The sequence below is a fragment of the Haliotis rufescens genome, unplaced genomic scaffold (genome assembly GCF_023055435.1).
Source record: "Haliotis rufescens isolate VD_foot unplaced genomic scaffold, xgHalRufe1.0.p SCAF_13, whole genome shotgun sequence".
Lineage (NCBI taxonomy): Eukaryota > Metazoa > Mollusca > Gastropoda > Lepetellida > Haliotidae > Haliotis > Haliotis rufescens.
Window position 1 is genome coordinate 369,288 of NW_025963813.1, and position 27,741 is coordinate 397,028.

The following is a 27,741-nucleotide window of genomic DNA, read 5'->3' on the forward strand; positions in this document are numbered from 1 at the left end:
ATACCCACGGGGGGCAGGATTTCATGACCTGTATCAAACCCACAAACATGAGGGATTAAGATTAACCAACTGTCATGGCAAAGAGACTCAAGGCTAGCAACGTTATTGTATATGTCATAATGGTAAGAGTCACTTATTGGTGAAAGCTACCGCAATTATTCTTTAGGTTGGAACCAGTAATTCTGAAGAGAAAGGCCAATAAAAGACAGCAATATTAATAAGCACTTTGAAATCAGACCGTTTGCTCTGATTTCGATACGGAGAGAGATATTGAACCTGGACAACAGATCAGACATCAAGAGTTCACAATTAATTCAATTTCAAACAATGCTTATCAATGATGTTAACCTACTCCAAAACAAAATGTTAATTTCCATAAGAAACTTGTACACAATCGCTTCAGTAAAACCGATTGCCTTTCACAATTCAGCAAAACAACAAAACAGAAGCACTATACATAAAAACAGCAGTTTATGATAAATTCGAACATATTCTCACAATATATATAATATATATGTACACATGAAAATTATAAATATACAACTTTTAATATAATTACAAACATAATCAAGATACAGTCACCTCTTCCATGATAGGAACAAAATTTGGGCCACAAAAAGTAAATGTCATGCAAAGTATACTCATATACTCATAATTCAAGAAATAAAATTAAATGAACAAATTGTGTTTACATTTTTTTTTATGGCAGTATTGGCCTTATGTTTTTTGCACGTTTCAATACTTAATTATTTAATCTTCACATTTAGTCGTTCGCAACGTTCCTGTACAAGTTGAGTGACAATATTACTCCCACATGACTCAATCTCATTAAAATCATATCTAAGTTCTCGCTGCCGCTAAACAAAGATCTCAGGACATCCCATTCCGGGTCACGTCACACCGACCTTGCACGAACTTTGACCGACCAATGGAATGACCAATCAGAAGGCAGGTTTCTCTTGTTTCACTAATATAAAATTTGGCGACTATGCTTTGAAACATATTTTGACAAATTCTCGATTACAAATTTGAAACCTGAACAAAAGAACATTCTGGAATGGCTAACACATAGTCTAGATTGTATGGATTCAGTCGTTAAACTCGTCACTATCGTTCAGAATACCCCGTGTTAAAGTTTTCGAGGTTGCATGATTAGAAATCACATTCTGCCTGTCACTTTCATAATCTGGTAAGCGACGGTGTGATTGGTCGGATGAAAGGTCGTTCTGACATGACCCCTAATGGGATGTCTTCAGATCTTTGTTTAGCGGTAGCGAGAACTAAGGTCTGATTTTAATGAGATTGCACTTGACTTTAAACATAATGTCACTTTATATCATGGCGTGGCAGTGTTTATCTCACTGGCAAAATCCATGACCACGGGCAAGGTGCTTAAACCTGGTGAAAGACGACTGGACCTGTGACTGAGACCAATGATTTGTGGATCCAGGCCAGACTAAGGGATGCAACTCTGCACAACCTAATTACAGTGCTTTCAGTCACTGGGCTTCCAATGGCCCACAACCATAAAGCATATTTGATTTAACTCTAAAAGAGATTTCTCAGAGGGAGATCACTGATTGTGATCTCAGTGTTTGCGACCCAACTCAATACAGCATAATCAAGCATCCTACTGCTGCAATGAAGGCTGGTTCACTGTAGTGTTTGCACTGCGTCATGTTTAGAGATAAATTAAAGTTTGCAGTTATCTTTTCTGGAATCCATGTTTATCAGACTGGTATTTGGAATTCACTTTGGTTGAGGGTCTTCACATAGATGCCAGATGCTGAGATTTATTTTCTAACATAAAACTCAAATAAAACATAACATTTGATATTACACTGCTGTGAACATAACACTTGATATTTCACTGCTGTGAACATAACACTTGATATTTCACTGCTGTGAACATAACACTTGATATTTCACTGCTGTGAACATAACACTTGATATTTCACTGCTGTGAACATAACACTTTGACAGAACTATTGTCATACAAGAGTTACGTCCCCTTAAATTGTCTCACTTTATTGTATGGCACAAACTGCTGCCTTCCTTTTTACTTTAGTTCCACATTGACAAGGCAAATTAATTACAGATGGTCATTTATGGAGTTAATATCGCTTCTTGCTGTTTATTCTCTTGAAAATGTTTCCTTAATAAACTGTAATTTCTCATTTAACTCGTAAATCGAGACAGTTTGTTGCGCAAAGCCCCATTTTCGTTACTTGACCAGTGTGTATTCTTAAGCTTCCAACAGCCGTCTCATAGCTTTCTAGAATAGTTTTTGTTGAAGTTGATTTAGTATATAATCAGATCTAAATGTATGATAAAGAATTTTAGTGACCCTGTTTGCAAACACTGAACTACCTTACTGACTTTTTCAATATAATTACGACACCTGTCATGTTATATTATTGAATATCTGCAAGTACCGGCACAGTCTTGCAGTCCGACTTCGCTGTGTGTCTTTGCCTTTCACTTCCTGGTTCGGCTTATCTACTGTCATTTCATGTTTCAAGGGTCAAATTAATACCTCGGCTTATCTGCGGTCATATACTGTACTTTTCAAGTCTCAATTACAAGGGGTTGTGAAACCTGAATGTCAGGTGGAGAGAGTTCACGTTTCATGGTTTTACATTTGAAAAGAAATAATTTAATTTCTGGGAGATGCCTTAGAGTGACAGATAACCTAATGCTGAACATGTCCTCACGCATGAAGCAAACCACATTCCTATACACCGGTATGCGGAATACACTGCTCACTGGCCCCAGGGCGAGTAGGGTGAGTAGGGCAACCCCACCGGCCACACCTCTGATCTATATGACAGGAGTGTTTACATCAAGCTGCTGAAACACAGTGATCACAAGCACAAACATTATACAAGCACAACAAAATATAACAATGTTGCTACAGGAAGAGATGTTGAAAAGATAAATATTTTTATTTTGTCACATTTTCATTTTTATTTTGTTTTGAATCCTGTGACATTTCAGTCTTGACAATAAACTCATCACCATTGCCCATAAAGCATTCTCCTTCATTACCTCCGCTGTGGGAAACCAGGGGAGAACAGGCTGTCACAGACTAACGCTTAGTCCATAAAAAAAATATAACCATGAAAGAAACAAATAACTCCATTTATATTTCAAAGGAGCCAAGTGAAATGGGTGATTCAGAAAATGTAGAAAATCTAGACTTACTTTATTTAGGGCATAAGCATTACAGAAAGGCCTGAGAGGAAGGGAAATAATATGGTTCAGGGACTGTGAGACAGGCTAAGGTTGATGTTCGACAACAGAGCGGACTAAAATGAGGATTGAGTGACGGACTTTGAGCCATCATCGCCCGATGGCATGGATGTGTTGTTGCTCATGGTATTAAACACAGATTTGCCATGTTCATATGTCTGCTAAAAATTCCACAATCTGACAGACTCAAGACCTGAAATAGTTCATATAAATGCCTACTATAATAGCCTACATATAAATGCCTACTATAATAGCCTACATATAAATGAATCAGGGTGATCGTAATTCATGCTGCTGAGAAGATTGAAATAAATCACCAACCGGTGGTTAATAGCACGAACCTCTATTCCTACAGCTGGGTACAAAGCTACGCTAGGACCTGCATCACACAGAAATTCGGCTGAGCTATGGATAAATGTAAATAGTCCTATTCCAACCGGTACAAGTTCTTCAAATACTTGATAATCTAGATCTGATTTTACCTGTGAATGTCTAGGTGATATGAAGACTGACAACACTGAGTCTAAGGGGTATACATGTATATATATCCTTGTATTCTACAGTTTCTATTTTTCATATTTCATAGATCATTATGAAGTCAAATATGAAATCTGATCACCTGAAATTCACATATGTCCAAGTTTACCAATTCAAAAAGAAATTTCATAACATTCTATTTCAACTTAATCAGAAAATATGGAAGTCAAATTTAGTTAAATTGAGATTAATTTTTTTTAATCAAAGTCAGAAAATATACATGTCAATTTTGAATTATCATAAAATTCTGATTAATTTGTTAAATATGGAAGGGTGATATTATCCAAAACATAGAATACTGAGGACAAGTCTCAGGAAATCAGACTACAAAGACATGTCTGAAGTATTCAGACGTTTATTTCAACATGTTCAAAAGCCTTGTAAGGATTGACTACAGTTTTTTCATCACCTGTCTAACACACCTCACATCAACGCCAGAGAGGATAGATCAGGTTTCAGATTAACTTTATAGTTACAACATTGACAACTCATGGAAAGACTATCACAAACATCCTGATTAACACCTCGATGAAACCTACATTAGAATCCTAACTGCATCCTAATCTGAATGTCTCATCCTTGAAATTAATCCACAAAGTCATACCTATACTCATCCTCCCGAGGCAAGGGAGATAACTGACTTTAAAAGTTCAGTTCCCACCCTTGTGAAACAAGGCTTGAATTTCTAGGCTCGATCGAAGAGCCACCAGTGGCTATTACAAATTATTTCCCTTCTATGTTCCTCCTGTTGACCAATCAGATCCACTTCTCAGATCACTTGCATTTGCTTCAAACAAAATGGCGGCACCCAGTCAAAACAATCTGATCAATAATCAAGATCTTTATTGTAATAAAACAAGCCTTACCCCACAAAGTGCATCAAATCACTTGACCACCTTGATTAAAAAGATGAAAAGATTGGAATATATCTGTTGACATCAAGATGACAGTACAGATGCTTTGCAAATCCTGCAGTCGACCGAAATCTCCACGTTGAAATGCATGTTGTTTACGAACTGGATGTCTACTTCGTTGCGTGATTTTGATTGAACTATGCACAGACTCACTCGTCACGCCGTTAGTAACACCCCAATTCCAGCCTAGTTCGGAAGGGTGGGAACTGGACTTTTATGGTCAGTTAACGCCTTACCTCATGAAAATGACCTATACCAAAATGTTATAAACAGTCAATTGTGTAACAGATTAATGGGAATTGTGCAGACAAAAGTGTGACGAAATGTCAATAAAACCACCACTACACCTTGATGACCTGGTCAGTAACTAAGATACTACACAATCTGCCAGCCAAATGCTGTAACTGATGATGCTAATAACAATGTGAAATGTACAACCGCTATGTACATCTATGTTGATGATGGTGTGTGACACGATGACATGTTCACTAGACGTGAACGCTACACTGCTGTGGACGTTCCCTGATGAACGTAGATTCACTTCATATATACAATGGATTGGGAGAAGGGAAGTAACTCTTTACTGTCATCAAAACTGCACCCATGGGCCTCCTCCTCCCTCGTTGCTGGAATTACTGTTTTGACTCTGTCCAAAACTGGAACATAAATTAAGGATGATATTAATATTAACAAGCATGAAATACTCACATCCCCCGCCAATATGACATGTCGGGTGTGTGCAATGCATTAGCTCCTGTGAACTATGTTCACTGGGCCTTTTGGTAAAGAAATATAGTACGGTTTTCAAGATTTGCTCCGGAAACGAGGACTACCGGCATTTTCAGTCTAAATCAAAGTCGTTGCCATGGAAACTCAAAAAATAATTTTTTTTTTAAATCTCATACTATCAAAAGGCACCAGTTCACCACTAGATCTATCTATGTGCCAAGTTTGGTGAAGAAATATGGTACGGTTTTCAAGATCTGCTCCGGAAACGAGGACTACCGCCATTTTCAGTCTAAATCACAGTCGTTGCCATGGAAACTCGAAAAATAATTTTTACCCAGCGTCATAGACATAGATGAATCTTTTCTTTTATTATAACTGATCAAATAAATTTTGGTGTCATGCTGATCGGCCATTTTGTTTCAACTGCTCATTAATGTTGTTGTTTGTGATGAGGCCCTAGCAATGTGACATCAGATGAACACATCATCACAAATATTAGAAGATGATGATGATTTGACCCCTATTGAAGTAATGTTGAAATTCCTCGCCAAAGCTCAGAACATAGAGCATTTATTCACTGACAGCGAGATTGCGAAAATGAGTCCATGTTTGAACGTTGCAATATGTCTGTCAGCCATTACAGAATTATGATGATTATTATGATTGCCTGTAAAGAATCAAGACTGGCTAAAAATTGCGCCTACCTCTATAGAATGCTCACTTTTTCAGTTGAAAGTTCGACTCAGTTGTGTAGATTTGAAAAATACCTTTTTGAGAAATATTCTCTAAATTCAGACAAGCAGACATCCTTAATGTGGGACGAAATACAGAGGACATATCTCGACAGTGGATACCATATGTATCGAAAAAACATTTCCTTCATCAAAGGAAATTAATTTCGGCAGATATAAGTCAATTTCTGAAACAGTGGCTGACACCTTACAAGATATTTTGCAGTAAACTGCTGGGCAAAAGACACTTGAAAATTGGATTTGACAAAAAATTAAAAAGTTCTCAAAATGTTACTAGGCTGAAAACAGTTGCTGAAACAATGCAAATTTAAGGTTCAAAACACAAATTACTATGATACCTGTATCAAACACATCACCATTAAATAACCATTTCTTGTTGGTTTCATTTTAGCCACCAACTAACATGGGTGTATACTTTCCTCTGTCAAGCAGTTGTTGTTTTTTTATCTGCATCCTATATCTTTATGCCTTTGTATCATTTTGTATCGATACATGACTGTACTGTGTGATATGCATTGTGTTTACAGCATATCATTATGCAAGGACTGGTAAGTGAAGAGCTCCACTCCACACATCAAGACATTTATCACTTCGGTTGATGACATCTTCCCAAGGCAAGGGAGGTAACTCACTATAAAAGTCTTGTTTCCCCCCATCCATTAACTAGTCCAGAATAATGAACTCATATTTTTGCTGGACAAACGAGTCGTGCAGATTTGGGTCAATTGCAGGATTTGCACAGCATGTGTACCGTTGACTGGGCATCTAGACATCTTTTCAAAATCTTTTCATGTTTGTAATCAAGAAGTTCAAGTAATTTGATGTACTTCACAAGGTAAGACCTGTTTTTTTACAATAAAGATCTTGATTATCGATCACATCGTCTTAAATGGGCACGCCATTTTGTTTTAACCAAAAGCATGTGAGACAAGATGTGAAATCTGATTGGTCAATAGGAGGGACATAACTCGTAGTAACCACTGGTGGCGCTACGATAGAGCCACTTAATTCCAGCCCAGTTCAGCAAGTGTGGAAACTGGACTTTTATAGTCAGTTGACTCCCTTGCCTCAGAAAGATGGTTTGTAATGATGATGTTGGAGACTTAACAAGCGCTTCCGGAGGAGCTGTTTCGCACATGATATGGGAAAACACAATTATCACTGTGGGAAAACACACAAACAGGGGTATGGATCATAATCCCGTTGAGTATGGTTTTCAAAAAGGGGTCAAATTGGGTTGTCTTAGACAACTGGGAGAATTGTACCCCCCAATTTGTCATGTGAGTACTTACTCTGCGCTAGTGAAGTCCCCCCACAAGTCGGGTGTGGCCTTCTTCGTGGGCTGGGCAGGTTGTAATGGCGCCAACGCTGGTGCCCCTCCAATGTCCAGCACCAGGTCCAAATTCTGAGTTCCACTAGCTGGTTGGTCCACTGGTTGGGCCACTGGCTGTGCAGCCTGAGGTGGTGCCTGTACACTGACGCCACCTGGTGGTGGCAACTTCACTCCCCCTGGTGGCGGAGGGAGTAAACCTATTGCTCCCCCTGCTTTTGCTCTTGGTCTGGCCTTGGCAGCACCATCTCTCTTTGACTGTAATGTTGGGAGAGTTAGATTGAGGAGAGTTAGATTGAGGAGAGTTAGATTGAGGAGAGTTAGAGGACATGATAATGGTGGGAGACAATTTTAACTTGAATTTTCACACCTGTTTGTCAGCGACCAACATGCTAAATGTCCCAACTAAAGGATCCAGATGAAATCCTCATCAGAAAAAAATAATATATTCAGTTATAACATGGCATCTTGGCCTATTGTTGAAAGAGAGACCACAGACTCAGGTTGCAGATATTTACAATTCCCAAGTTGGGGTTTAGTGTCAGACCATGGAGCATTATCAGGGTTAAAAACAGCACTGACCGAGCCAAGAGGACCCTCAGATGTGGAGATGCAATTCTGCCCATGTCACTGTGGCACCTTAGATTGCATGGCACCTCAGCTCTCCATGACGACAAGGGATTGGTATTGGAGGTTTAAAGCGTACCACAATATTTTACAATGCACGAGATCGTATTGCGATACGTATCACCATATACTGTACAATTCTAGATTTTGATTTCATCAGCAATTTAAAACACCAGCATATGAATGAGATGAGGTGAAAAGGGGTTTAACATCACCTCCAAGATTATTGCACTTACATAGTGACGTGCATGCATGTTTGGTGTGTGTGTGGCTGATTGTACTAGCCTGGACTGATGCAGGTGCTCTACCACGAGACCACTAAGGCGGCCAGTATATAAATGAGTGTTGAATTGAAGTTTATAAATGGAACAAAACAAGATGCTGGTACAACAAAAGGTTCGCTCATTTTAAAAAAACCTGCAGAGATTCATGCTCCAGGTATTTGGCAAGCATATAACATTAAACACAGGATAAAATCTACATGATATTGCCCAATATAACCAGCCTTAAAATATGATATTGCCATTTTTGTGATATGAATAGTGGAAGGAATGAACCTCGATTAACCAGTATTGCAGTAATACCGCCCACCGTAAATGACTACTGTTGCTTTACGGCTGAAATACTGCTGATTCCGTGTTAAGTTTGAACTCACTCCAAGACTAGAGGTTGCTGACAGAGTACTGACCCCGATATTGAGTGTAATGGTCTGCCCCTCCTTGAAGCCAAGATCCAGTTTAGGTCCACTGTCTAAAGTAGCTGCACTCTTCTCAGCCTCTGCTTCTTGCTTCAGCCATCTGCAGATACACACAACCAACAACTGCAACACTTCATACTGAGATGTGACCATGCTTTGGCCTCTCACTGATTCTCAAAGAAACAAAAAACATGGGCCATGGAGTGAGTGAGTGAGTGTGGTTTTACGCCGCTTTTAGCAATATTCCAGCAATATCACGGCGGGGGACACCAGAAATGGGCTTCACACATTGTACCCACGTCGGGAATTGAACCCGGGTCTTCGGCATGTCGAGGTAACGCTTTAGCCACCAGGCTACCCGACCGCCCCCATGGGCCATGGAAACCTGTGAGTGAAAACATGGCCAGAGACCCATGCAATGAGGGCACGATGACAATCAATCCGCCAAGTTACCGCATCCTCCCAAGGCAAGGATGGTAACTGGCTCAAAAAGTACAGTTTCACCCTTGCCGAACTACGCTGAAATGTCGTGGCTTGATCATCATGCCACCAGTGGCCATTACCAGTTATCGATGTTACGGCCCTTCTATGTCCCTCTTACTGATTAATCAGAATCCACCTCTCAAATCACTTGTATTTGCTTCAAACAAAATGGCAGATGATGTGATTGATAATCAAGACCTAATCAAGACCTATATTGTAATAATATGGGTCTTACCCCCGCGAAGTGCATCAAAAAATCCCTTAAGCACCTTGATTAAAAACATCAAAAGTTTTGTGAAATATCTGTCAACGTCCAGTTGACATGGTTGACATCTTTTGCATATCCTGCAGTCAATCAAAATCTCCCCCTTGAAATCCATCGTGTTTACAAACCAGACATCTAGTATGTTGGGCTATTTTTATAGGACACTATGCATAGACTCGTTAGTCCAGCCAAAATGTAAATCAAGGGTAGGAAACTGGAATTTTACTCCCTTGCCTCGGGAAGATGAGTGACCACGGGACTGATCACCCAATCAACTTAGTCACCTCCTAAGTCTTTCCATGCTGACACTGACACAGTGCTTCAGTTTAATTAGTGTGTCATCAAGAAAAGACTCCGCCTACCATTGGTGCAAATGTTGCACAATGGTATTGTTAGGGTTAGGGAACAGTTTGGGTATTGGACTCAAACACGGTAACCTTAAAAATAACAGTTCACTCACTTGAAGTGGTCCTGAAGTGAGACATTGAGATCAAAGGAATCTGCGCGGTCTTGAAACCCAATACCAATGAATGCACTGCGGCCTGTAATAGAAATCCAGATTACCTTGGAATGATTACACAAGACAAGGCTTCAACACTAACAACATCAGGATCAAGCAGGAATATTTTCGCTCACATCAACATGGTTTAGACACCCAGGACAATCTACACAATATTGGATTTGATTATTACTAAGCATTCTGGTAAATATAATAAGACAACAAATTTGAAAGGATTTTTGGTTAGGTGAACTAATTAAAAAATATACCGGTAATAAAAATGTGTTTTAATCATGTGGGTATTACATAACTTCCCAATAGGCACATTTGGACTGTTCATTGTGAACAGAAAGTATATTCTGTATGTGTCACTGGTGGGGATCTCTAAATATGTAATTACAAGAAACACTTCACATTTGATATTCTAAGGATGATTAGGTCATCTATTTGAATGTATCAATAATGTCTATCAACAAAAAGATGATACCAAGGTGATGGAGGACCAAATCGGTTTACACAGTTTTACCTTGATCATCCTTGATCATGAGGACGAAGTAGCGACTTGAGTCCATGACTGCCTCCACGGCAATGCTCGGGTACGTCTCGACGGGACATTCCGCAAACAGTTCACCTGCACAGTAACAGCATAGAATGAAGGATACCAAAGATGACATCGGCTCGCAGACACAGACACTGACACAGACACAGACACAGACACAGACACAGGTTCTTCAGGATGTGCTCTGGATCCACTTGTAGAAAGAGATCTTAGTGCTACGACTATCGTAAGTCAATGTTAACCTTTAGCCTGCTGAAATGGTTTAGCATAAGGCGCTGTAAAGAGGGTGGCCAATACTTTCTAAACCTGCGATGTTTTCTTTTTGAGGTAAATAAACTTCTGAAAGTTTTGATATTTCCATGCTGAGCATTTATGCATACCATACATAACTTAAATGATACGCAAAGCCTACTCGTTAAACAGTTATTGTAAATTTCATTGGCAGGTGTCTTTTGATTATGTGCTGTCGAATTGGGTTCGACAGAAGTATTGAGAGCATTGAAATATGGGAATTAGGATCGTTGTAGCGTGAAGGTCTCTTTGTGTAAGTGGCCCTTGGTCAATATTAATTGGATTAAGTGATTTATCTCCTCTTATAATACAAATGTTTGTTTGTTTGTTTGTTGTTTAACGCCGCACTCAGCAATGTTCCAGCTATATGACGGCGGTCTGTAAATAATCAAGTCTAATAATCCAGTGATTGACATCATGAGCATCGATCCACGCAATTGGGATCAATGACATGTATCAACCAAGTCAGCGAGCCTGACCACCCGATCCCGTTAGTCGCCTTTTACGACAAGCATAGTCGCCTTTTACGGCAAGTATGGGTTACTGAAGACCTATTCTACCCCGGAATCTTCTCGGGTCTATAATACAAATGCAGCTTCCTATTACGCTGTACCCATACCCTAAAGCACACTCATGCAGCTACACAAGGATCATCCCGGGCCTGTGGTCAGTGTACTCAAACTACATTCTAACTTCCCTGGGACATATACATCCCAAACGGCTTTTTAGGTGCTATAAGACCTTGCATAAAGATTACCGTCTCGTCCAACTGGGCACCCATTGGCAGCTGAGTTAACACTATAAGTTATAACAGAGGCATATCTTGATCAAAGTCAGTTGCCTAAAGAACCACCACATGCTCAATAACCTGTGTTTCAGTGTGGGTCAGGACTGAAGTCCTAGAAACTGTCAGGAAACTGCCTATTGTCACACATCCAACCACTGCTAGTCATCACTGTTGCTAAACTTCACCTGACGGCCGGCCATGTGCACTATACAGAGGATCCTGTGCCACCACATTTTTTAAATCTAGATAATTTTATCATGCTAATCGGGCACCATATATTGCCTTAGCCATAGAGCAGGGACTCACATGTTATTATTAACAATTGGTATTGATAGTTTTCTTTGGGTATTTAATATATTTTTCTCATGGACCCAGTCCTAGTATTTTTAACTAATATATACATCTTTTCTAAAATAATCAATTCTGTCTAAAATGTTGTTTCAGGTGAATTCTAATTTGCCTCGGCATTTGTGCTGTCCCAAGTCTGTCTGACTGTAACATAAGCTCACAACAGCAGTACAGGTCCAAGTGACAACCACGGCACATAAATTTCACTGCAGTAAAGGTGATGACTACATGACACCTTAATTCAATCAACAAATAAAAATCTGTTAAGACAAACAGGTAAACAAGCTGAAAAAGGCAAGATTGTGTTGTCCCTGCTCAGCGTTGTCCCTACTCAGTGTTGTCCCATGCTATTGTTTTGTTGTTGCAAATTTCATTCATATTTTTACTCATGGGAAATGGTGATTTATTTTGCATATTTTACGAAATATTTGAAGCTGTGTTAATCTGCCTGTCATAATGGTATCCTGAATTACTCCTTCATGCATTTACTGCTTACTTTTGACAGAAAACAAAGCTGAGAGTCTAGCTGAGAAAGAAGTTGTTTCACAGAAGAGTGAGGCAGGACCTAACAGGTGAGACCTTGGGACCCGGATGTGATGACGTCACGTAAACTCCATATTTACAAATTTCCATCAATTCCATTGTGCTGTGAAGTCCCACAGATGATCTTATCAGGTGAGGTGAAATGGGGTTAAACGCCACGTCCAAGATTATTGCACTTACATAGCGAAGTGCATGCACATGTGTGAGAATGCGTGGCTGCTTGTGCTAGTCAGGACTCATACCGATTTTATAGTGCTAGCTCACTGAGATACCATTCCGCAGTTTAACATGAATAACCCACTCAGACAAAGCATACTGACTCCGAGCCGACCAATCCTTGTTTTAGCACCTTAATGCTGAGCATCAGGCAGGTTAACAACAAGTACCATCTTTTAACAGTTTTTAGTATGAGCGTCATACTATGACGTGCCAGGGATCGAACCCTGGACCTTCCACACTCCGGGCAGACACACTACCACTGAACCGCTGATGCGGTTGATGATGTCATCAAATTTATGACAAGTGTAGGACATCATGCAACGAGATAAACAAGCTCAGAATGCAGTGATGTCACATCCTTAAAACGTTGTTTCATTGTCATGAGTATAAAGATGATTAACATGACTTAATCACTTGAGCAGCTGTTAAATTTGTTCACTCAATGCTGTATCTGAGTTTCAATCCATAATAATCAGCTGCCACATTTAATACTGGCAATGGGTTAACATAAAATATGTTAGACTACTCCCATACACACAACACAGGGATTTATGGGATGCAAAACCCTGCATTCTATACCCATACAAATTGAAAATTGAAAATGCATGCAAGAAAATATAGAGCACATCCACTGGGATGCAAAAAATGTGTATGCATGCTCAGGAATTATGCTGCTATTTCATAATTTGGTTGCACTTAAATTTGATTTCTGTGCATTAAAAAACTACCACACACAGTCAAAAGCTTCACAATCTTCTAACTCAAGCAAATTCAGGTTTGTTTCAGTTGGGGCGTGCCCTATCTTTTTTTAACCAACAACCTTTGAACTTGCACAATCTTACACCATTTGTGGTTGAGTACTGAATTCAATTTTGGACATTTCCCTGGACCATAAAATATACAAGCATAAAATACTCATATCCCCCGCCAATATGACATGTGTGACTGTGTGCAAGCCATCAGCCCCTGTGAATCACAATCGCAAGCACTATACTATGTTTCTTGCCATCTGCAGTTAATGATTGAATATGTAAATGTATTTCTGATGAGTAGTGTTATTACTTAAACAAAAATTCTTTTTAAAAAACTATCAAAAGGCACCAGTTCATCACTAGACCTATCTATGTGCCAAGTTTGGTGAAGAAATATTGTCTGGTTATCAAGATCTGCTCCAGAAAGGAGCCTTACCACCATTTTCAGTCTAAGTCAAAGCCATGGAAACTCAAAAAAATAATGTTTTCAAAAATCCCAAACTATCAAAAGACACCAGTTCACCACTAGACCTACATATATGCCAAGTTTGGTTCTGCTCCGGAAATGAAACGGACAGCACCCATTCCCATCTCCACCTTCCATTTTGTGGAAGGGAATCTTACATGGTAAATAGCTAATGACAGGAGAAGTTGTGCATGGGCTAGAAAACATAGCTGCCTATCTCATTACAAGTCAAGTCAGAACAACTTTTCGCGAACTCTGACCAACCAATGAAATCTCCAACAAGAAGTCAACATTAGACAATCTAAAAGCAGTTTCCTCAAACGACGTTGGTTTCAAACTGGAGACTTCCATTCCAGACAATGTTTGGAAAGATATCAATTCAAAATTTGAAAAATGAACAAAAGAAAATTCATCAATGTATAACAGATGACTGAGATTGCAAGGCAGTGCCTCCCACGGGCTATGGCATGTATGGAAAGTCTCTCCCCTTTCAACATGTTTGTCGGGGCGGTCGGGTAGCCTAGTGGTTAAAGCGTTCGCTCGTCACGCCGAAGACCCGGGTTCGATTCCCGACATGGGTACAATGTGTGAAGCCCATTTCTGGTGTCCTCCGCCGTGATATTGCTGGAATATCGCTAAAAGCGGCGTAAAACCATACTCACTCACTCACTCAACATGTTTGTCCCATTGAAGCAAGAGATAGATGAAGATTTTGACAGATTCAGCCTAATGTCAGATTATAATGATATTGCTGAAGACATCCATCTTCCCGAAGCAACGGAGTTTACTTGCCAAACTAGGCTGGAATTTGTGGGCTCGATCGCAGCTCCACCAGTGGCTATTACGAGTTATGTCCCTTCTATGTCCCCAATCTTCCCGAGGCAAGAGAGTTTACTGACTTTTAAAGACCAGTTTCCACCCTTGCCAAACAAGGTGGGAATTCCTGGGCTCGATCGTAGGACCACCAGTGGTTATTACGAGTTACTTCCCTTTTAAACCTTTCCTATGGACCAATCGGATTCCACCTCTCGTATCACTTGCATTTGTTTCAAACAAAATGGGGACGCCCAGTCAAGACCATCTGATCGATAATCAAGATCTATAATGTGATAAAAAGCGTATCAAATCATGTGAGCACCTTGATTAAAAGCATGAAAATATTTGGAAAATATCTGTTGACAACAAGTTGGCCGTGCACATGCTTTGCAAATCCTGCAATCGACTGAAATCAGCACAACAGTTTACGAACCGGATTACAATTTCGTTGCGAATTTTGGTTGGACTATGCATAGCCTCTTTAGCATGTTTAGTCCAGCCAAAATGTAACTCCATAATACCAGCTTAGTTCAGCAAGGGTGGAAACTGGACTTAAATAGTCAGTTGACTCTCTTGACTCAGGCAGATGATGTCCCCCCTACTGACCAATCAGATTCCACCTCTCATATTACTTGCGTTTGCTTCAAACAAAATGGTGTTGCCCTGTCAAGACAATCTCAAAGATAATCAAGATCTTTATTGTAATAAACCGGGTTTTACCTCATGAAGTGCATCAAATCACTTGAGCATCTTGATTATAAACATTAAAAGATTTGGAAAATATATATTGATGCCCAATTGACGGAACACTTGCTCTGCAAATCCGGCAATCGAACGATTTCAGCACGGCAGTTGCCATGTTGTTTATGAACCGGATGTCTATTTCATTACATAATTTGGATTGAACTATGCTTAGACTTGTTACTCCAGCCAAAATATAACTCCATAATTCCAGCACTACTTCGGCAAGAGCAGAAACTGAACTTTAAAGTCAGTTAACTCCCTTGCCTAGTGAAGACTGCAGACATCAAAATTGTAGTTCTTTTTTTCTTTAATTTCAATGCTAAAATTTCCACGATGAAATACATATAGATTAGATTACTTTGTCAATATGTCAAGAAGGGAGTTTACAACACATCACAACAACATAAAACATTATGTCCAAACATACCTGAATTTTTATCTTCCAGTTTAATAGACAGAGTCTTGCCCCTTGCCACAACCCTCAGTCGGCCGGTCCAATCTGGCTGATCCAGCTTCCAGTCAGCAGCTCTGCAAATAAACATGGTGGTTGAGGTGTGTACAGTGTTAGGAAGTCATGATAGTTAGGGGGGGCACGGGTGGCCCAGTCGTCTAAGGCGCCACAATTCGCTGTGCAGAGTTGCGTCCCTTGGGCACGCCAGAAACTTATGATCGTGGGTGCGAATCCTGGTTCGCCTCGATTATGTTACTAGGTTTGTCAGCACCATACCCGTGCTCGTGGGTTTCACCGAAGTGGTAAACGTCTAAGACCTGCATCACTTCGGACTTTCCTCCAACATTAAGTTGACACGCCGTGATATAACTGGAATAGTGTTAAAAGCGGCGTTAAACCCAACTCACTCACTCACTCATGATAGTCAGCAAATTTTGCAAATAATCAGTTAACAATGGGGGATGATTAGAACATTTTAAAAAAACATTCTTTTGGAAAGGCGAATATTTGTTGGATTTCTTTACACACTGCAGCCTCAAGTTTTCACTGGTTGGCCTGTTTCATCAGGTTTCCTTCCGTGACAATGTGGTGTTTTCAGATCTTTACATTGATGTGAATTAACACTTTGACAAAAGAAAATATAAGTGTATGTCTGGTTTCCAGATAGACTCAAATCCAGAAACCTGACAGTGAATGCTTTTTTTCTGGAGTTGCACACTCTTATAAACATTTCATCGTTGTCCATATCTTATGCAACTACAGGGGTAGATTTGACAACACATTGATATTCGTATGTAGCCAGCAGTGCTTGCTCCATTTAGAAGTTACTGGTCCTTCTCCAAACTAACTGGCCCAAAACTAAATGTTGGAAGCGACAACTGAGTTTTCCAGGGGGCTCCGAACATGTAAGAGCCCTTCACCCCTAACATCATTTCCTGCACTCTGAGATTAAATCTTGGATTCCATTTGCCTCATTTCATGGAGATTTTATGAGCAAGTTAAGATATTGTTATTGTACAGAACAGTACAAAATGGCCTCCGGTTGTGTCATCTACCAAGATGATCTTGGAGTTAACCATTCACACGACCTCATCCCCACTAAATATTTTCTCATCGAAATAACATGATTCACAAGCCATGTCCAATTAAAAAACTTAAACATACACAGAGAAGGGGTGTATTTAATAACAATAATTTCAACAACTTTTTTTTTTTTAAATATCTTAATTTCAAAGACTAGATGTTAGTCTACCCTAGGCCCTATAGCCCATATATTTGATCAGTAGTTACTGTGGCTACAGCAACATGCAGCAAGCCATCCATGAATATAGCCATTATAGGGTCCCTTGTTTTGGCTTCATCTTGCAAGAATGATCTCAATTCAGGGGTTCAGATCAGTTCATTTTCTGGGACACTGACTTATAGTCATCCAAATTTCCACATAGGGTAATGATTCAGAAACATGCCCTTTCCAAAGTTGATGAAGTCATGGTTACATATTGCCATTTGTCACCGGCAAAATAACTGGATCTACCTTTAAGTTACATAAAACTGTGTTTCGTGAATTGTATGGTCATATAGGTATCTCTCATATTCGCTAATAAATTAGACTTGAGAGAACGCGTTGTTAAACTGTAGAGGAATTTCATGCTGAACGTTCCATCGCAGTAACTCCCCTTGAGTCAGCCTAATTATATGAAGCACCTAGACATGGTTTCACATTTTCAACGTGTTTCGATGGCCTCAAATGTTAGTTCGCAGCTTACTGCTTTACAATTTCGCTTTTGAAAAAAAGAATACAAAATGATGTTATTGTTTTCATTGAAGATACGCACTGTATTTCCATAGTTACTCCCCATTTTGACGAGGTTACAAGCCTTGTCGGGACCTTTGCGGTCTCACTCAATCATTCGTTTGGAATGAAAGAACTATGAGATACATTAACAATCGGACACTGACTTTGACAAGTGGGTCGAGAAATGTGCATAAAACAAACCTGTATCCTCTGTTGGAGGTTCTAGGGGGTATTCGGTACACGAACACCTCATTTTTTACACACAACACACTATCATACTCGGCATTCGACATGTTGGATCCGCTGATGTGGAAAGTGAGCTAGCTTTACTTGTTGGGATTTACGTAAACTCGTTTATCCATACTATGAAATTAGACTGGTTTTGTGGTAATGGTTTAGCGAGGGGAGCAAAAGGGGGCGTGACACGGCATTTAATAATATGATTTGCAAACTAATTATGATTAAGCTTCCATTTCAGTTTACTGATTACGTTTATATTGTCATTTTTACAAATCTTTGGATCACAGCGGTAATTATGATAATGTGTTTGTCTCATCCGACTCGACACCTTTAAACACATGTTCAGGGTTATTTAAGTTTTAAAAAAGGAAGTATTTACAGGAATTGAAATGTCAATACAAATCGCGGAACGAAGCCTTAAATGAACTAAGGATAGACCAAAATTAAAGATTTGAAGTGGTAGCTTGATTACTATATATATGGTCTAAATAGCCTGAGTTTTGTATGGTCAGAAATATAACAACAAATCATATTTGTTGTCGATGTTGACATAATCACCGTTGTTTGTTTTCAGCAGCCCAGCAACAGCGTTAATTTTTGTTGTTGTTTTTTTAAAAATATGTCATTATAACCCGTAGTTAGCTTTTAATTTCATAATCACTTATTAACAAATTAATAACTTTTAGTTCGGAGGGTAGGTTCAAATGTCACAAGTTCAAAACTATTATGAAACACGTAATCAATAAATTCTAATGAATAGATTTGTCACACACAATACACATAAAAAGTATCTCCCCAAAAGATTGACATGCCTTTTGATCTCCTGAATGCATACATATCCCGTCTCATGTCGCCAGCAGTTTGTTATAATAAAACATATACAATCACAGAATCATTGTCATGCCAGGAACAATACTTCACGCACAATGTTATTCATATTTATATATTACAATAGACAGAAAGAAACAATAAACACTGTGCTCTTCCCACAAGAGCTATTTAGTCCCTGAGCTAGTTCAATCATTGCCTTTCGTCATCGATTACAGTGTCTGCATGAGTGTGACGTATCTATAACTGCGGATGACGTCAACTATTTATTAGAAATAATATGTTATCATTATTCTTTTCTATGATCCACAACACCAATACATATGACAAAAGGAGAAATTATTAGACAAAATAACTGAAATATTGTTTGAAAAGACAGTGTGTAATATATTTGAGACAGGGAATTTGATCTTGATGATGTTGTCTGATTGTGACGTCACATCATTGTTTCTCTTGTCTCCGCACGTCCATGACTCGTATGTCGATTCGGATGGAATTTAACGGTATTCATATATGGAAACGACATCCCAGTGTTAGAGGTACGTTTCAGTGAACTCCTTATTACTTATCTATGTCAAAAGCTTATTACAGGAGATTGTGCGCGGTATATTTAAAGTTCTAAACCTGCATAAAGTAAGTTCTAAACATGCAACGACGTAGAGCGGCGTAGTGTGGGTTGGTGAGTCAGTGTCTCAATGATCGCGCGAGTGAATGTTTGAGTGAGTGAATGAGTTTCTGAATGAGCGTCTGAGAGAGTGATTTAGTGAATGAGTGAGCAAGCGAGCGAGTGAGTGAGTGAGTGAGTGAGTGAGTGAGTGAGTGAGTGAGTGAACGAGCGAGCAAGCGTACATCGACGTCTTTCAAGGTTGATGAATTTCCGGACGATCTGTCAGTAACCGTATTAAAAAATAAGAAGAAATTATTGTGAAAAAAAAAGAGTTTGGTCATCTTGTGATTGCCTTGACTTAAAAAATGAGGGTTGCAGTATATCTTACTTAAAACAACCTCTCATCTCCATCATGTGCGCTGTTAAAGGAATCTTTCACATCCCCAGTCTCCCAGTGACGATGTCAAACAAAGTAACACGATGGATCCGAGCAGGCATGGAGGTGAGTTTCATCAACTCAGCTGTAGACATGATATATTTTCAAAAGAAGCCACCCGATGGCTAATCTGTCATCATATATCTTCTTTTGTGTTCATTCCTATAGGTTTATTCAAATAAATGAAGAACTCTTCTACCCGTGAAGATCCGGGGTTGAATAGATTTTTCAGCAACCCATGCTTGTCGTGCGAGGCGACTAACGGGATCGGCTGATCAGGCTCACGATGTCAGTCACTGATTTGTCTGTCCCAGACTCGATTATTTACAGACCGCTGTCACATAGCTGGAATATTGATGAGTGTGGCGTTTAACAACAAACAAACATAAAATATACATAGTCTCAAGCTCACGGCCTCTCGGTCTGCATAAAGCACACTCTTTAGGTTTAGCACTACATTATTCAAGATTCTTCTTCAACAATTGTTGAATTGATTTCCATAACACCCTCCATATAATTATATGTAGTGAGTAAATTGCAGTTGAAGCGTGTCAAGAAATACAAACATAATCATTAACGTTTATGATTCTACGAGCGCTTCAAATGCAGCGGGGTTGCACAGAGTATCCCCGACATCACTTGGGGATACTCTGATAGCGCCTTTTATCATCATCATCATCATCATCATCATCAGTTGTGGCTGTTTAACGTCGAACTCAGCAATATTGCAGCTATATGGCGGTCTGCAAATAATCGAGTCTGAACCAGACAACCCAGTGATTGACATTATGAACACCGATCTCCACAATTGGGATCGATGACATGCATCAACCAAGTCAGCGAGCCTGACCATCGAATCCCATTAGCCGCCTCTTACGACAAGCATAGTCGCCTTTTACTGCAAGCATGGGTTGCTGATGACCTATTCTACCCCGGATCTTCTTACGACAACCGGGACCGCCTCCGTGGTCTAGTGGTAGATCGTCCGCCCGGAGAGCGGAAGGTCCGGTGTTCGATCCCCGGCCGCGTCATACCAAAAGACGTTAAAAGATGGTACTTGTTGTTACCCTGTCTGGCGCTCGGCATTAAGGGGATAAAACAAGAACTGGTCGGCTCGGAGTCAGTATACTGTGTCTGAGTGGGGTATTCATGTTAAACTGCGGCATGGTATCTCAGTGAGCTAGCACTATAAATCGGCATCAGTCCGGACTAGTACAAGCAGCCACACAAACATAAACACGTTCATGCACGTCGCTATATAAGTGCAATAATCTTGGACGCGACGTTAAACCCCCATTTCACCTCACCTCTTACGACAACCACTGTAGTAATAGTAGTAGTAGTAGCTGCAGTAGTAGCAGTAGTAGAGTAGTAGCTGCAGTAATTGTAGTGGTAGTGGTGGTAGTATTAGTAGCAGTAGTAGAAGTAGCATAACTAGTAGTAGTAGTAGCAGTAGTAGTAGTAGTAGCTGCAGCAGTAGTAGTAGCAGCTGCAGTACTAGTAGCAGCACCAATAGGAGTTGTAGCGGTAGTTGTAGAAGCAGTAGTAGTAGTAGCAGTAAAAGCACTAGTGGTAGTAGTAGTCGTAGCATTAGAAGCAGTAGTAGTAGTAGCAGTAGTTGTAGTAGTAGTAGTAGTAGTAGCAGCAGCAGTAGCAGTAGCAGTAGCAGTAGCAGTAGTTGTAGTGGTAGTAGTAGCAGTAATAGCACTAGTGGTAGTAGTAGTAGCAGTAGTAGTAGTAGTAGCAGTAGTAGTAGTAGTAGTAGTAGAAGTAGTAGTAGTAGTAGTAGCAGCACCAATAGGAATTGTAGCGGTAGTTGTAGAAGCAGTAGTAGATCAGTAATAGCACTAGTGGTAGTAGTAGCAGTAGTAGTAGTAATAGTAGTAGTAGTAGTAGTAATAGTAGCAGTAGTAGTAGTAGTTGTAGTAGTAGTATTAATAGCACTAGTGGTAGTAGTAGTAGAAGCTGCAGAAGTAGTAGTAGTAGTAGCAGTAGTAGAAGCTGCAGTAGTAGTAGTAGTAGTAGCAGTAGTAGTAGTAGCAGTAGTAGTAGTAGTAGTAGTAGTAGTAGTAGCAGTAGTAGTAGTAGCAGCAGCAGTAGTAGTAGTAGTAGTAGTAGTAGTAGTAGTAGAAGTAGTAGTATTAGTAGTAGTAGTAGTAGTAGTAGCTGCAGAAGTGGTAACAGCAGGTCCTTTCTCCAATAGTTGTGTGCAGCTTGCTTGCTCCCTGCTTGCGCTGGGCACCTTCCGCCGAGAGTCAGCAAGAGGAAGAAGCGCCGATACTGGATGCTGGGAAGAGTCTTGAAGATTGGACCCAACACTTGTGGACATGGAGGTTCTCTTCGAGTCGACGGTGAGGGCGTGATATATTAAACATTCTTCATCTGTCCAAATATAGTACAATAAGATAAGATCATTTTTGTTCGTAACAGAAACGATCTCATTAAATTAAACTCGAGCTACTGGATTAGATTGTTTTCAATGTGATGATTCCTTCTTTGACTAAATCCTAATGAAACTAAAGTACTTGATTTACACTATTTCACTCAGGAGATCAAGGGACCAAAGGTGTAACCGGAGAAGAGGGTGAACAAAATAAGAAACTATGTACAAGCGAACCCGACGCTAATATCCAAGCTAAAACGTGTTGCAATGGAAGACCCAGACGTGAGGAGAAAGCCCAAACACGAAGACGCAGGCATTTCCCGAGGCGACGCTCAAAGAAGACACGCAGTCGACGGAAGATGAGAGATCGCCTGCTCTGCAAGTTGCAGGCGAGGAAAAACGCCATTGACCTCAAGTCGAGATACCTTGACCTGCAAACATTCAGAAACTCGGATGATAATATCGGAATCAGTGAATTAAAGAAGGGTTTATTTTGTGAAGAGGCTAACAGTGACAACAAGCCGAGCATTTCACTGGCTATGACACAGATTGACAAGTTGGTGTATGAGAAGGTACAGAAGCGTTTTGGTCACTGCAAATCAGCCTGGTTGGAACATGAAGATCCTAACTATGATGCTTCCTCTGTGAATGAAATGAATGATGCAGTGCACACAAAAGAACATCCCCCCAAAAGCCGAAGGGAAAATCATTGCAGGGCCAATGATTTAACAGAGAAAGGAAGATATGGAGCCAAATACAATTATCTCGAGGTCTATGACATGAACCAGGATGGCAAAGAAGATGCAGATTTAAACATGTGTGGGGACGTGAGTGGGCAAAACGAGCGGAATGGTGTTAAAGTCACTGCATCTGGACAATATCTGGAAATGAGAGGCACCAAGTATGTGTCTGAAGAGCATAAGGAAAGCACCATAGATTTGGTCGATGCTGGTGCTGTATACGAGTCCTCGTCGGAAGAGTCTCTGAGTTCAAAACATGCTGTAGAAGGAGATTCACAAGGGGTGTTTAATGAACCTACGTATGCCCTGATAGTAAACAGGCTAACTGCCCACTGCGTTGGTCTCGATATTGATCAAGAAGAAGAAGAAGAAGAAGAAAATAGGATGATACAGGTTGAGCTGTATTCTGCCAATTCAATAAGACTTTGTCTATCAGACAGGAAGGAACTGGAGAATGTTTATGACGTTGTAAGATGTCCAAACAGAAGTAAAGACAACACAGAAGGCACTGAGATGTTAACCAGGGATCCATCCCTGCGTGGCGACACAGTTAATACATGTCCAGGCGAAGAAGAACAAGAAATAAGAATTGGCAACTTTGCAGTATCCAGCAAACTGACCCCACATGTTCCTGCCAACAAAACACCAACTGAGTTCCCCCACGATGATGGCCAACGGGGCATATCCCCCATACAGGGGCCAGAGAGGGCTGAAGAAGATGACATCACAAACGGATCATTTCGGATATCAGTAACAATCCGCGTTGGTGGACACAGAGCAACAGATTCAAATGAATCCAAAGGTATAATCCTTGACATCAATGAAGAACATCCGAATGGAAATACTCCAAGCACCAACAAGCAGGAGGCGGGAGATGGGCAGGATCTACCAGGATGTCCTCATTGGCATCCACAACGTCAAGCATCTCCAACGGCTGTTCCAGGTGTTGTGGAACCATCTGCCGTGGGGGAACAGTCTGTTACAAAGCTACCCAAATCTGCCGTGGGAGAACAGTCTGTTACGAAGCTGCCCAAATCCCCCTTGGTCGCTGAACGCCCTGAACACCTCCAGGGCACCAGGAAAAAACCTCCACTTCATCCAACTCGACTAAAAAATAAGAAAGTTTCTGATGAAATTCAAGGTGGGGATGATAATCAAGAACACATGCACTATGTTACTGAGGCTGCTTCAGTCATTGTGTAACTAGTAAAGTTGTAATCCTAAATCAGGGCAGAGATGCAATCATTATTATGGCTGCGATAGTATGTAGTGAATATGATATGGTCAATACATCTGTCAGCAGAAGGACACAGAGACTGTGTTTTCAATGCAGAATTACCTAAATTAATTAACTTTCCAATGATAGACCAATCAGAATCCAGTTTTTTTTCAGATTAAGAATGGTAGCATTACTGTTTTGCATCATCTCAAAAAGTTGCCATACGATCTCTTTGAACTACAGTAAACTACGTTTATTAAGAACACACAACGAACTTACCGACATAACAAACTTTTTTTTAGCCCCGTCCATGTGTTGTATATACGCTGTATATATGCTGTATATATGCTGTATATATGCTGTATATATGCTTATACCGAACTACGGTTACTACAAACTAAAATTAGTGGTCCCATGGAGTTCGTAATTATGGTAGTTTACTGTACATGGAAATAGAAATGGTATAATATTTCTAATCCAACAGAATCAATAGCTGAAAGACAGATACCCTCTAGTAACCACCCTGAAGATGGCCTTGACAGCGTTAGATGAAGCTGAAGACGTTCTCAAACGCCTATGATCATCTGACAGATGTTAACAATTCAATGTACTGTCTGCCATACTTATGTAGTGATGACAATGGCAGTAATCAAATTGTTTATTGATGCATATCTAATGGTGTTTCTCCATTGTTTCAGGGCCAGAGAACACTGTTGAAGATCACGTGAAGCTGTGATAGCAGTGCACATATGGTCTGAGGATTGTTTGAGCAGTCAATACACAAGTTGTAGTTCATTATTAATATTTCTTCATAAACTGTAATTGAAATCAACATAAACAATTTGGCTGTTTCCAGTTCTCAGTTTGACTTTCCAAACATGGATGTTTGAGAGAAAATCATGTGAGATTTAGTATATCTGCATGTATAATCAACATTAATGAACCTTTCATTTGATAACATGAATGCATATGTGGAATATAAATAAATAATTCTTTTAACCAATTATTGAGATTTAAATTTCAGTGTCATGAAAGGTTAAAATATGAATACTGGGAAAATATGAGAATATCTGTAAGTTGTTTTACCATATTTTGTAGTTTCTAATGTTATGTTTGGTTTGTTTCCTGTACTCACTGGGCTGACATTGATCTCCAGCTAAAATATGAAAAAAAATAAATTATTTTCTTGATATGTATACTCATCGAGAAAGACAATCGCGAATACCATACATGTTGGTGAATATATGAAGAATAACTCATATTCAAGAGATATTAGATTGGTCGATACACAAACGAACATACTGGAAAGTTGTGTGAACCGACGCTCGTGAACACATCAATTGTGATGTCATAGATCCATGACTTCAGATGAACCATTATTCCCATGCAGGATTATCATGTAAAGTTTGGAAATCAGGTGCAGGATATCGTGATAAGAATAAAGACACTCTGTGGTAACACTTGACCGATTGTTAGTTTAGTCATTAAGTGGTACACATTGGAAACATCTCTTCTCAACATACTTCTATGTATGTTTCTATGGTTTGCATTTCTTCAGGCGGTGAGTATACATATCCAACAAATGTCTCATGAGGATAACGTACTGGGAGGGCAATAGTCATATCATGAAACAATGTTAATCAAAGTAATGAACATTTATGTCACAAGGAAAATGTTTCCTCCAAACGGACGTCTTGGTTATGAAGACAACGTTGATAACAATGTTTTCAACCTGCCTGTGTTTGTTCACCATTATGTTTGAGCCTGGAATACTGGTACTCTAGTTGATCCATAACATGAGAATTTTAAAGTAAATATAAATATATATTTGATGTTGTGTTTTTTCTTGAAGTGTGAATGTATGTAAGTTAAAGCATAGACAGTGTATTTCAATGCCACAACTTGCACTTCGGGCAGTTGAGAACAGAAGCAACATGCATTGGTTGACCATCAAGGTCATTGCTTGGCTCAAACAGATCTGCCAAACATCACAACGTCAGAAGGAACCTTAAATATAAAATGACCTTCTTCGGTCCAAGCTGAACATTATTCAAGCCATATGGTGGCTTTTTCCACCAGGCTACTCAACTGCCACTATTGACAGAATGAGGTCCACACCATTGGGGTAGGATAGCACAGTCTCCAGAACAGACTGACTCCAGTGAAGTTTTGACATTTCAAGCTTCTTTCTTACATTTCTGATGACAGCCTAAAGCAATGCAGGTATCACTTTGATGGAACCCACAAACCTGGAAACATGATCAAGGCAAATCTTAGATTCAAACCTGTTATCACTGGTTCCTGGCATGCCAAGGGATGCAACTCTACACAGTGAATAGCAGAGCCTGAGACAAGTGGGCCACCATCAACAGTGAGGTGAGGTGAAATAGGGCTTAACGTGGCATTCAAGATTGTTCCACTTATATAGTGACATGTGTGTGTGTGTGTGTGGTGTGCGTGTGGTGTGGTGTGGTGTGGTGTGGTGTGGTGTGGTGTGGTGTGGTGTGGTGTGGTGTGTCGTTAGGTGAGGTGTGTGTGGTGTGGTGTGGTGTGGTGTGGTGTGGTGTGGTGTGGTGCCGAGCGTCAGACAGGGTAACAACAAGTACAATCTTTTAACATCTTTTGGTATGATGCAGCCGAGGATTAAACCCCTGACCTCCCGCTCTCCGGCAGGATGCTCTACCACTAGGCCACAGAGGTGGTCAGTATTCCAGTCATATCTCCGTGTGAAAGCCCAAAGTGATGCAGGTCTCAGATGTTTACCACTTGATGAAACCCATGAGCACGGATATGGTGTGCTACCATTAACAACAATTACATACGTTTCATATGATCATATGATCAAAGAAGGACTGACAACTTTGATCAGCCATTGTCACAACTGAGGTGAGTGCAGGCAGGGTAACAAGAAGTAGCACCTATTAACATCTTATGGTATGATGCAATAAGGGTTTGAACCCCCACCACAGAGGCTGCTCGCTGAGATGACTTTAAAATGACAAATCATAAAGAGCTGCATTACGACATGATTTATTGCAACATGTTAGTGTTACATGCCTGACATACAACATTACAATACTGACAAAAAATAAATGTTGGATGAAGAGTTTCTCCAGCAAAGCACCATTTCCTACCTGCCATAGTGTCATCTGAAGAGAAACATGACTGAAAGTGAAATATCCACCCAAATATTGACAGAGGAACTCGGCTCAAGCAATCTGGAATGACCAGAATTCGAGTTGTTCAAACACCACTTGGCCTTCTAACTTGGTTTTGGTATTTTCTGGTCTTGTGATTACTTGTTCCTGTAATGACAAGTCCAAAACACCCCATGTTCACGTATGGTATTAACAACTGGCTAGAACTAGCCTGGAAATTAACACAAGACCATGCAGCAGAGTTCCTCTTTAAGCCTTCCTAGAACAAAAACCA

The 27,741-nt window shown here is 40.0% G+C and overlaps 2 protein-coding genes across 2 annotated transcripts; one reads left to right on the forward strand and one right to left on the reverse strand.

The window, feature by feature from the left end:
- Window positions 1-2,223: 2,223 nt before the first annotated feature.
- LOC124148660 (adaptin ear-binding coat-associated protein 1-like) lies at window positions 2,224-18,175 on the reverse strand. Its single transcript, XM_046519891.2, has 7 exons — window positions 18,058-18,175; window positions 16,038-16,138; window positions 10,612-10,716; window positions 10,047-10,128; window positions 8,830-8,938; window positions 7,477-7,772; window positions 2,224-5,359 (listed from the first exon to the last, which is right to left on the reverse strand). Exons 1-7 carry the CDS (start codon window positions 18,147-18,149, stop codon window positions 5,293-5,295), a joined length of 852 nt encoding a protein of 283 aa, XP_046375847.1. The 5' UTR covers window positions 18,150-18,175; the 3' UTR covers window positions 2,224-5,292.
- Window positions 18,176-19,356: 1,181 nt separating this feature from the next.
- LOC124148659 lies at window positions 19,357-26,136 on the forward strand. Its single transcript, XM_046519890.2, has 5 exons — window positions 19,357-19,463; window positions 19,979-20,033; window positions 22,171-22,318; window positions 22,516-24,231; window positions 25,008-26,136. The coding sequence occupies exons 2-5, from the start codon at window positions 19,992-19,994 to the stop codon at window positions 25,043-25,045; spliced, it is 1,944 nt and encodes a 647-aa protein (XP_046375846.2). The 5' UTR covers window positions 19,357-19,463; window positions 19,979-19,991; the 3' UTR covers window positions 25,046-26,136.
- The last annotated feature ends 1,605 nt before the right edge of the window (window positions 26,137-27,741 follow it).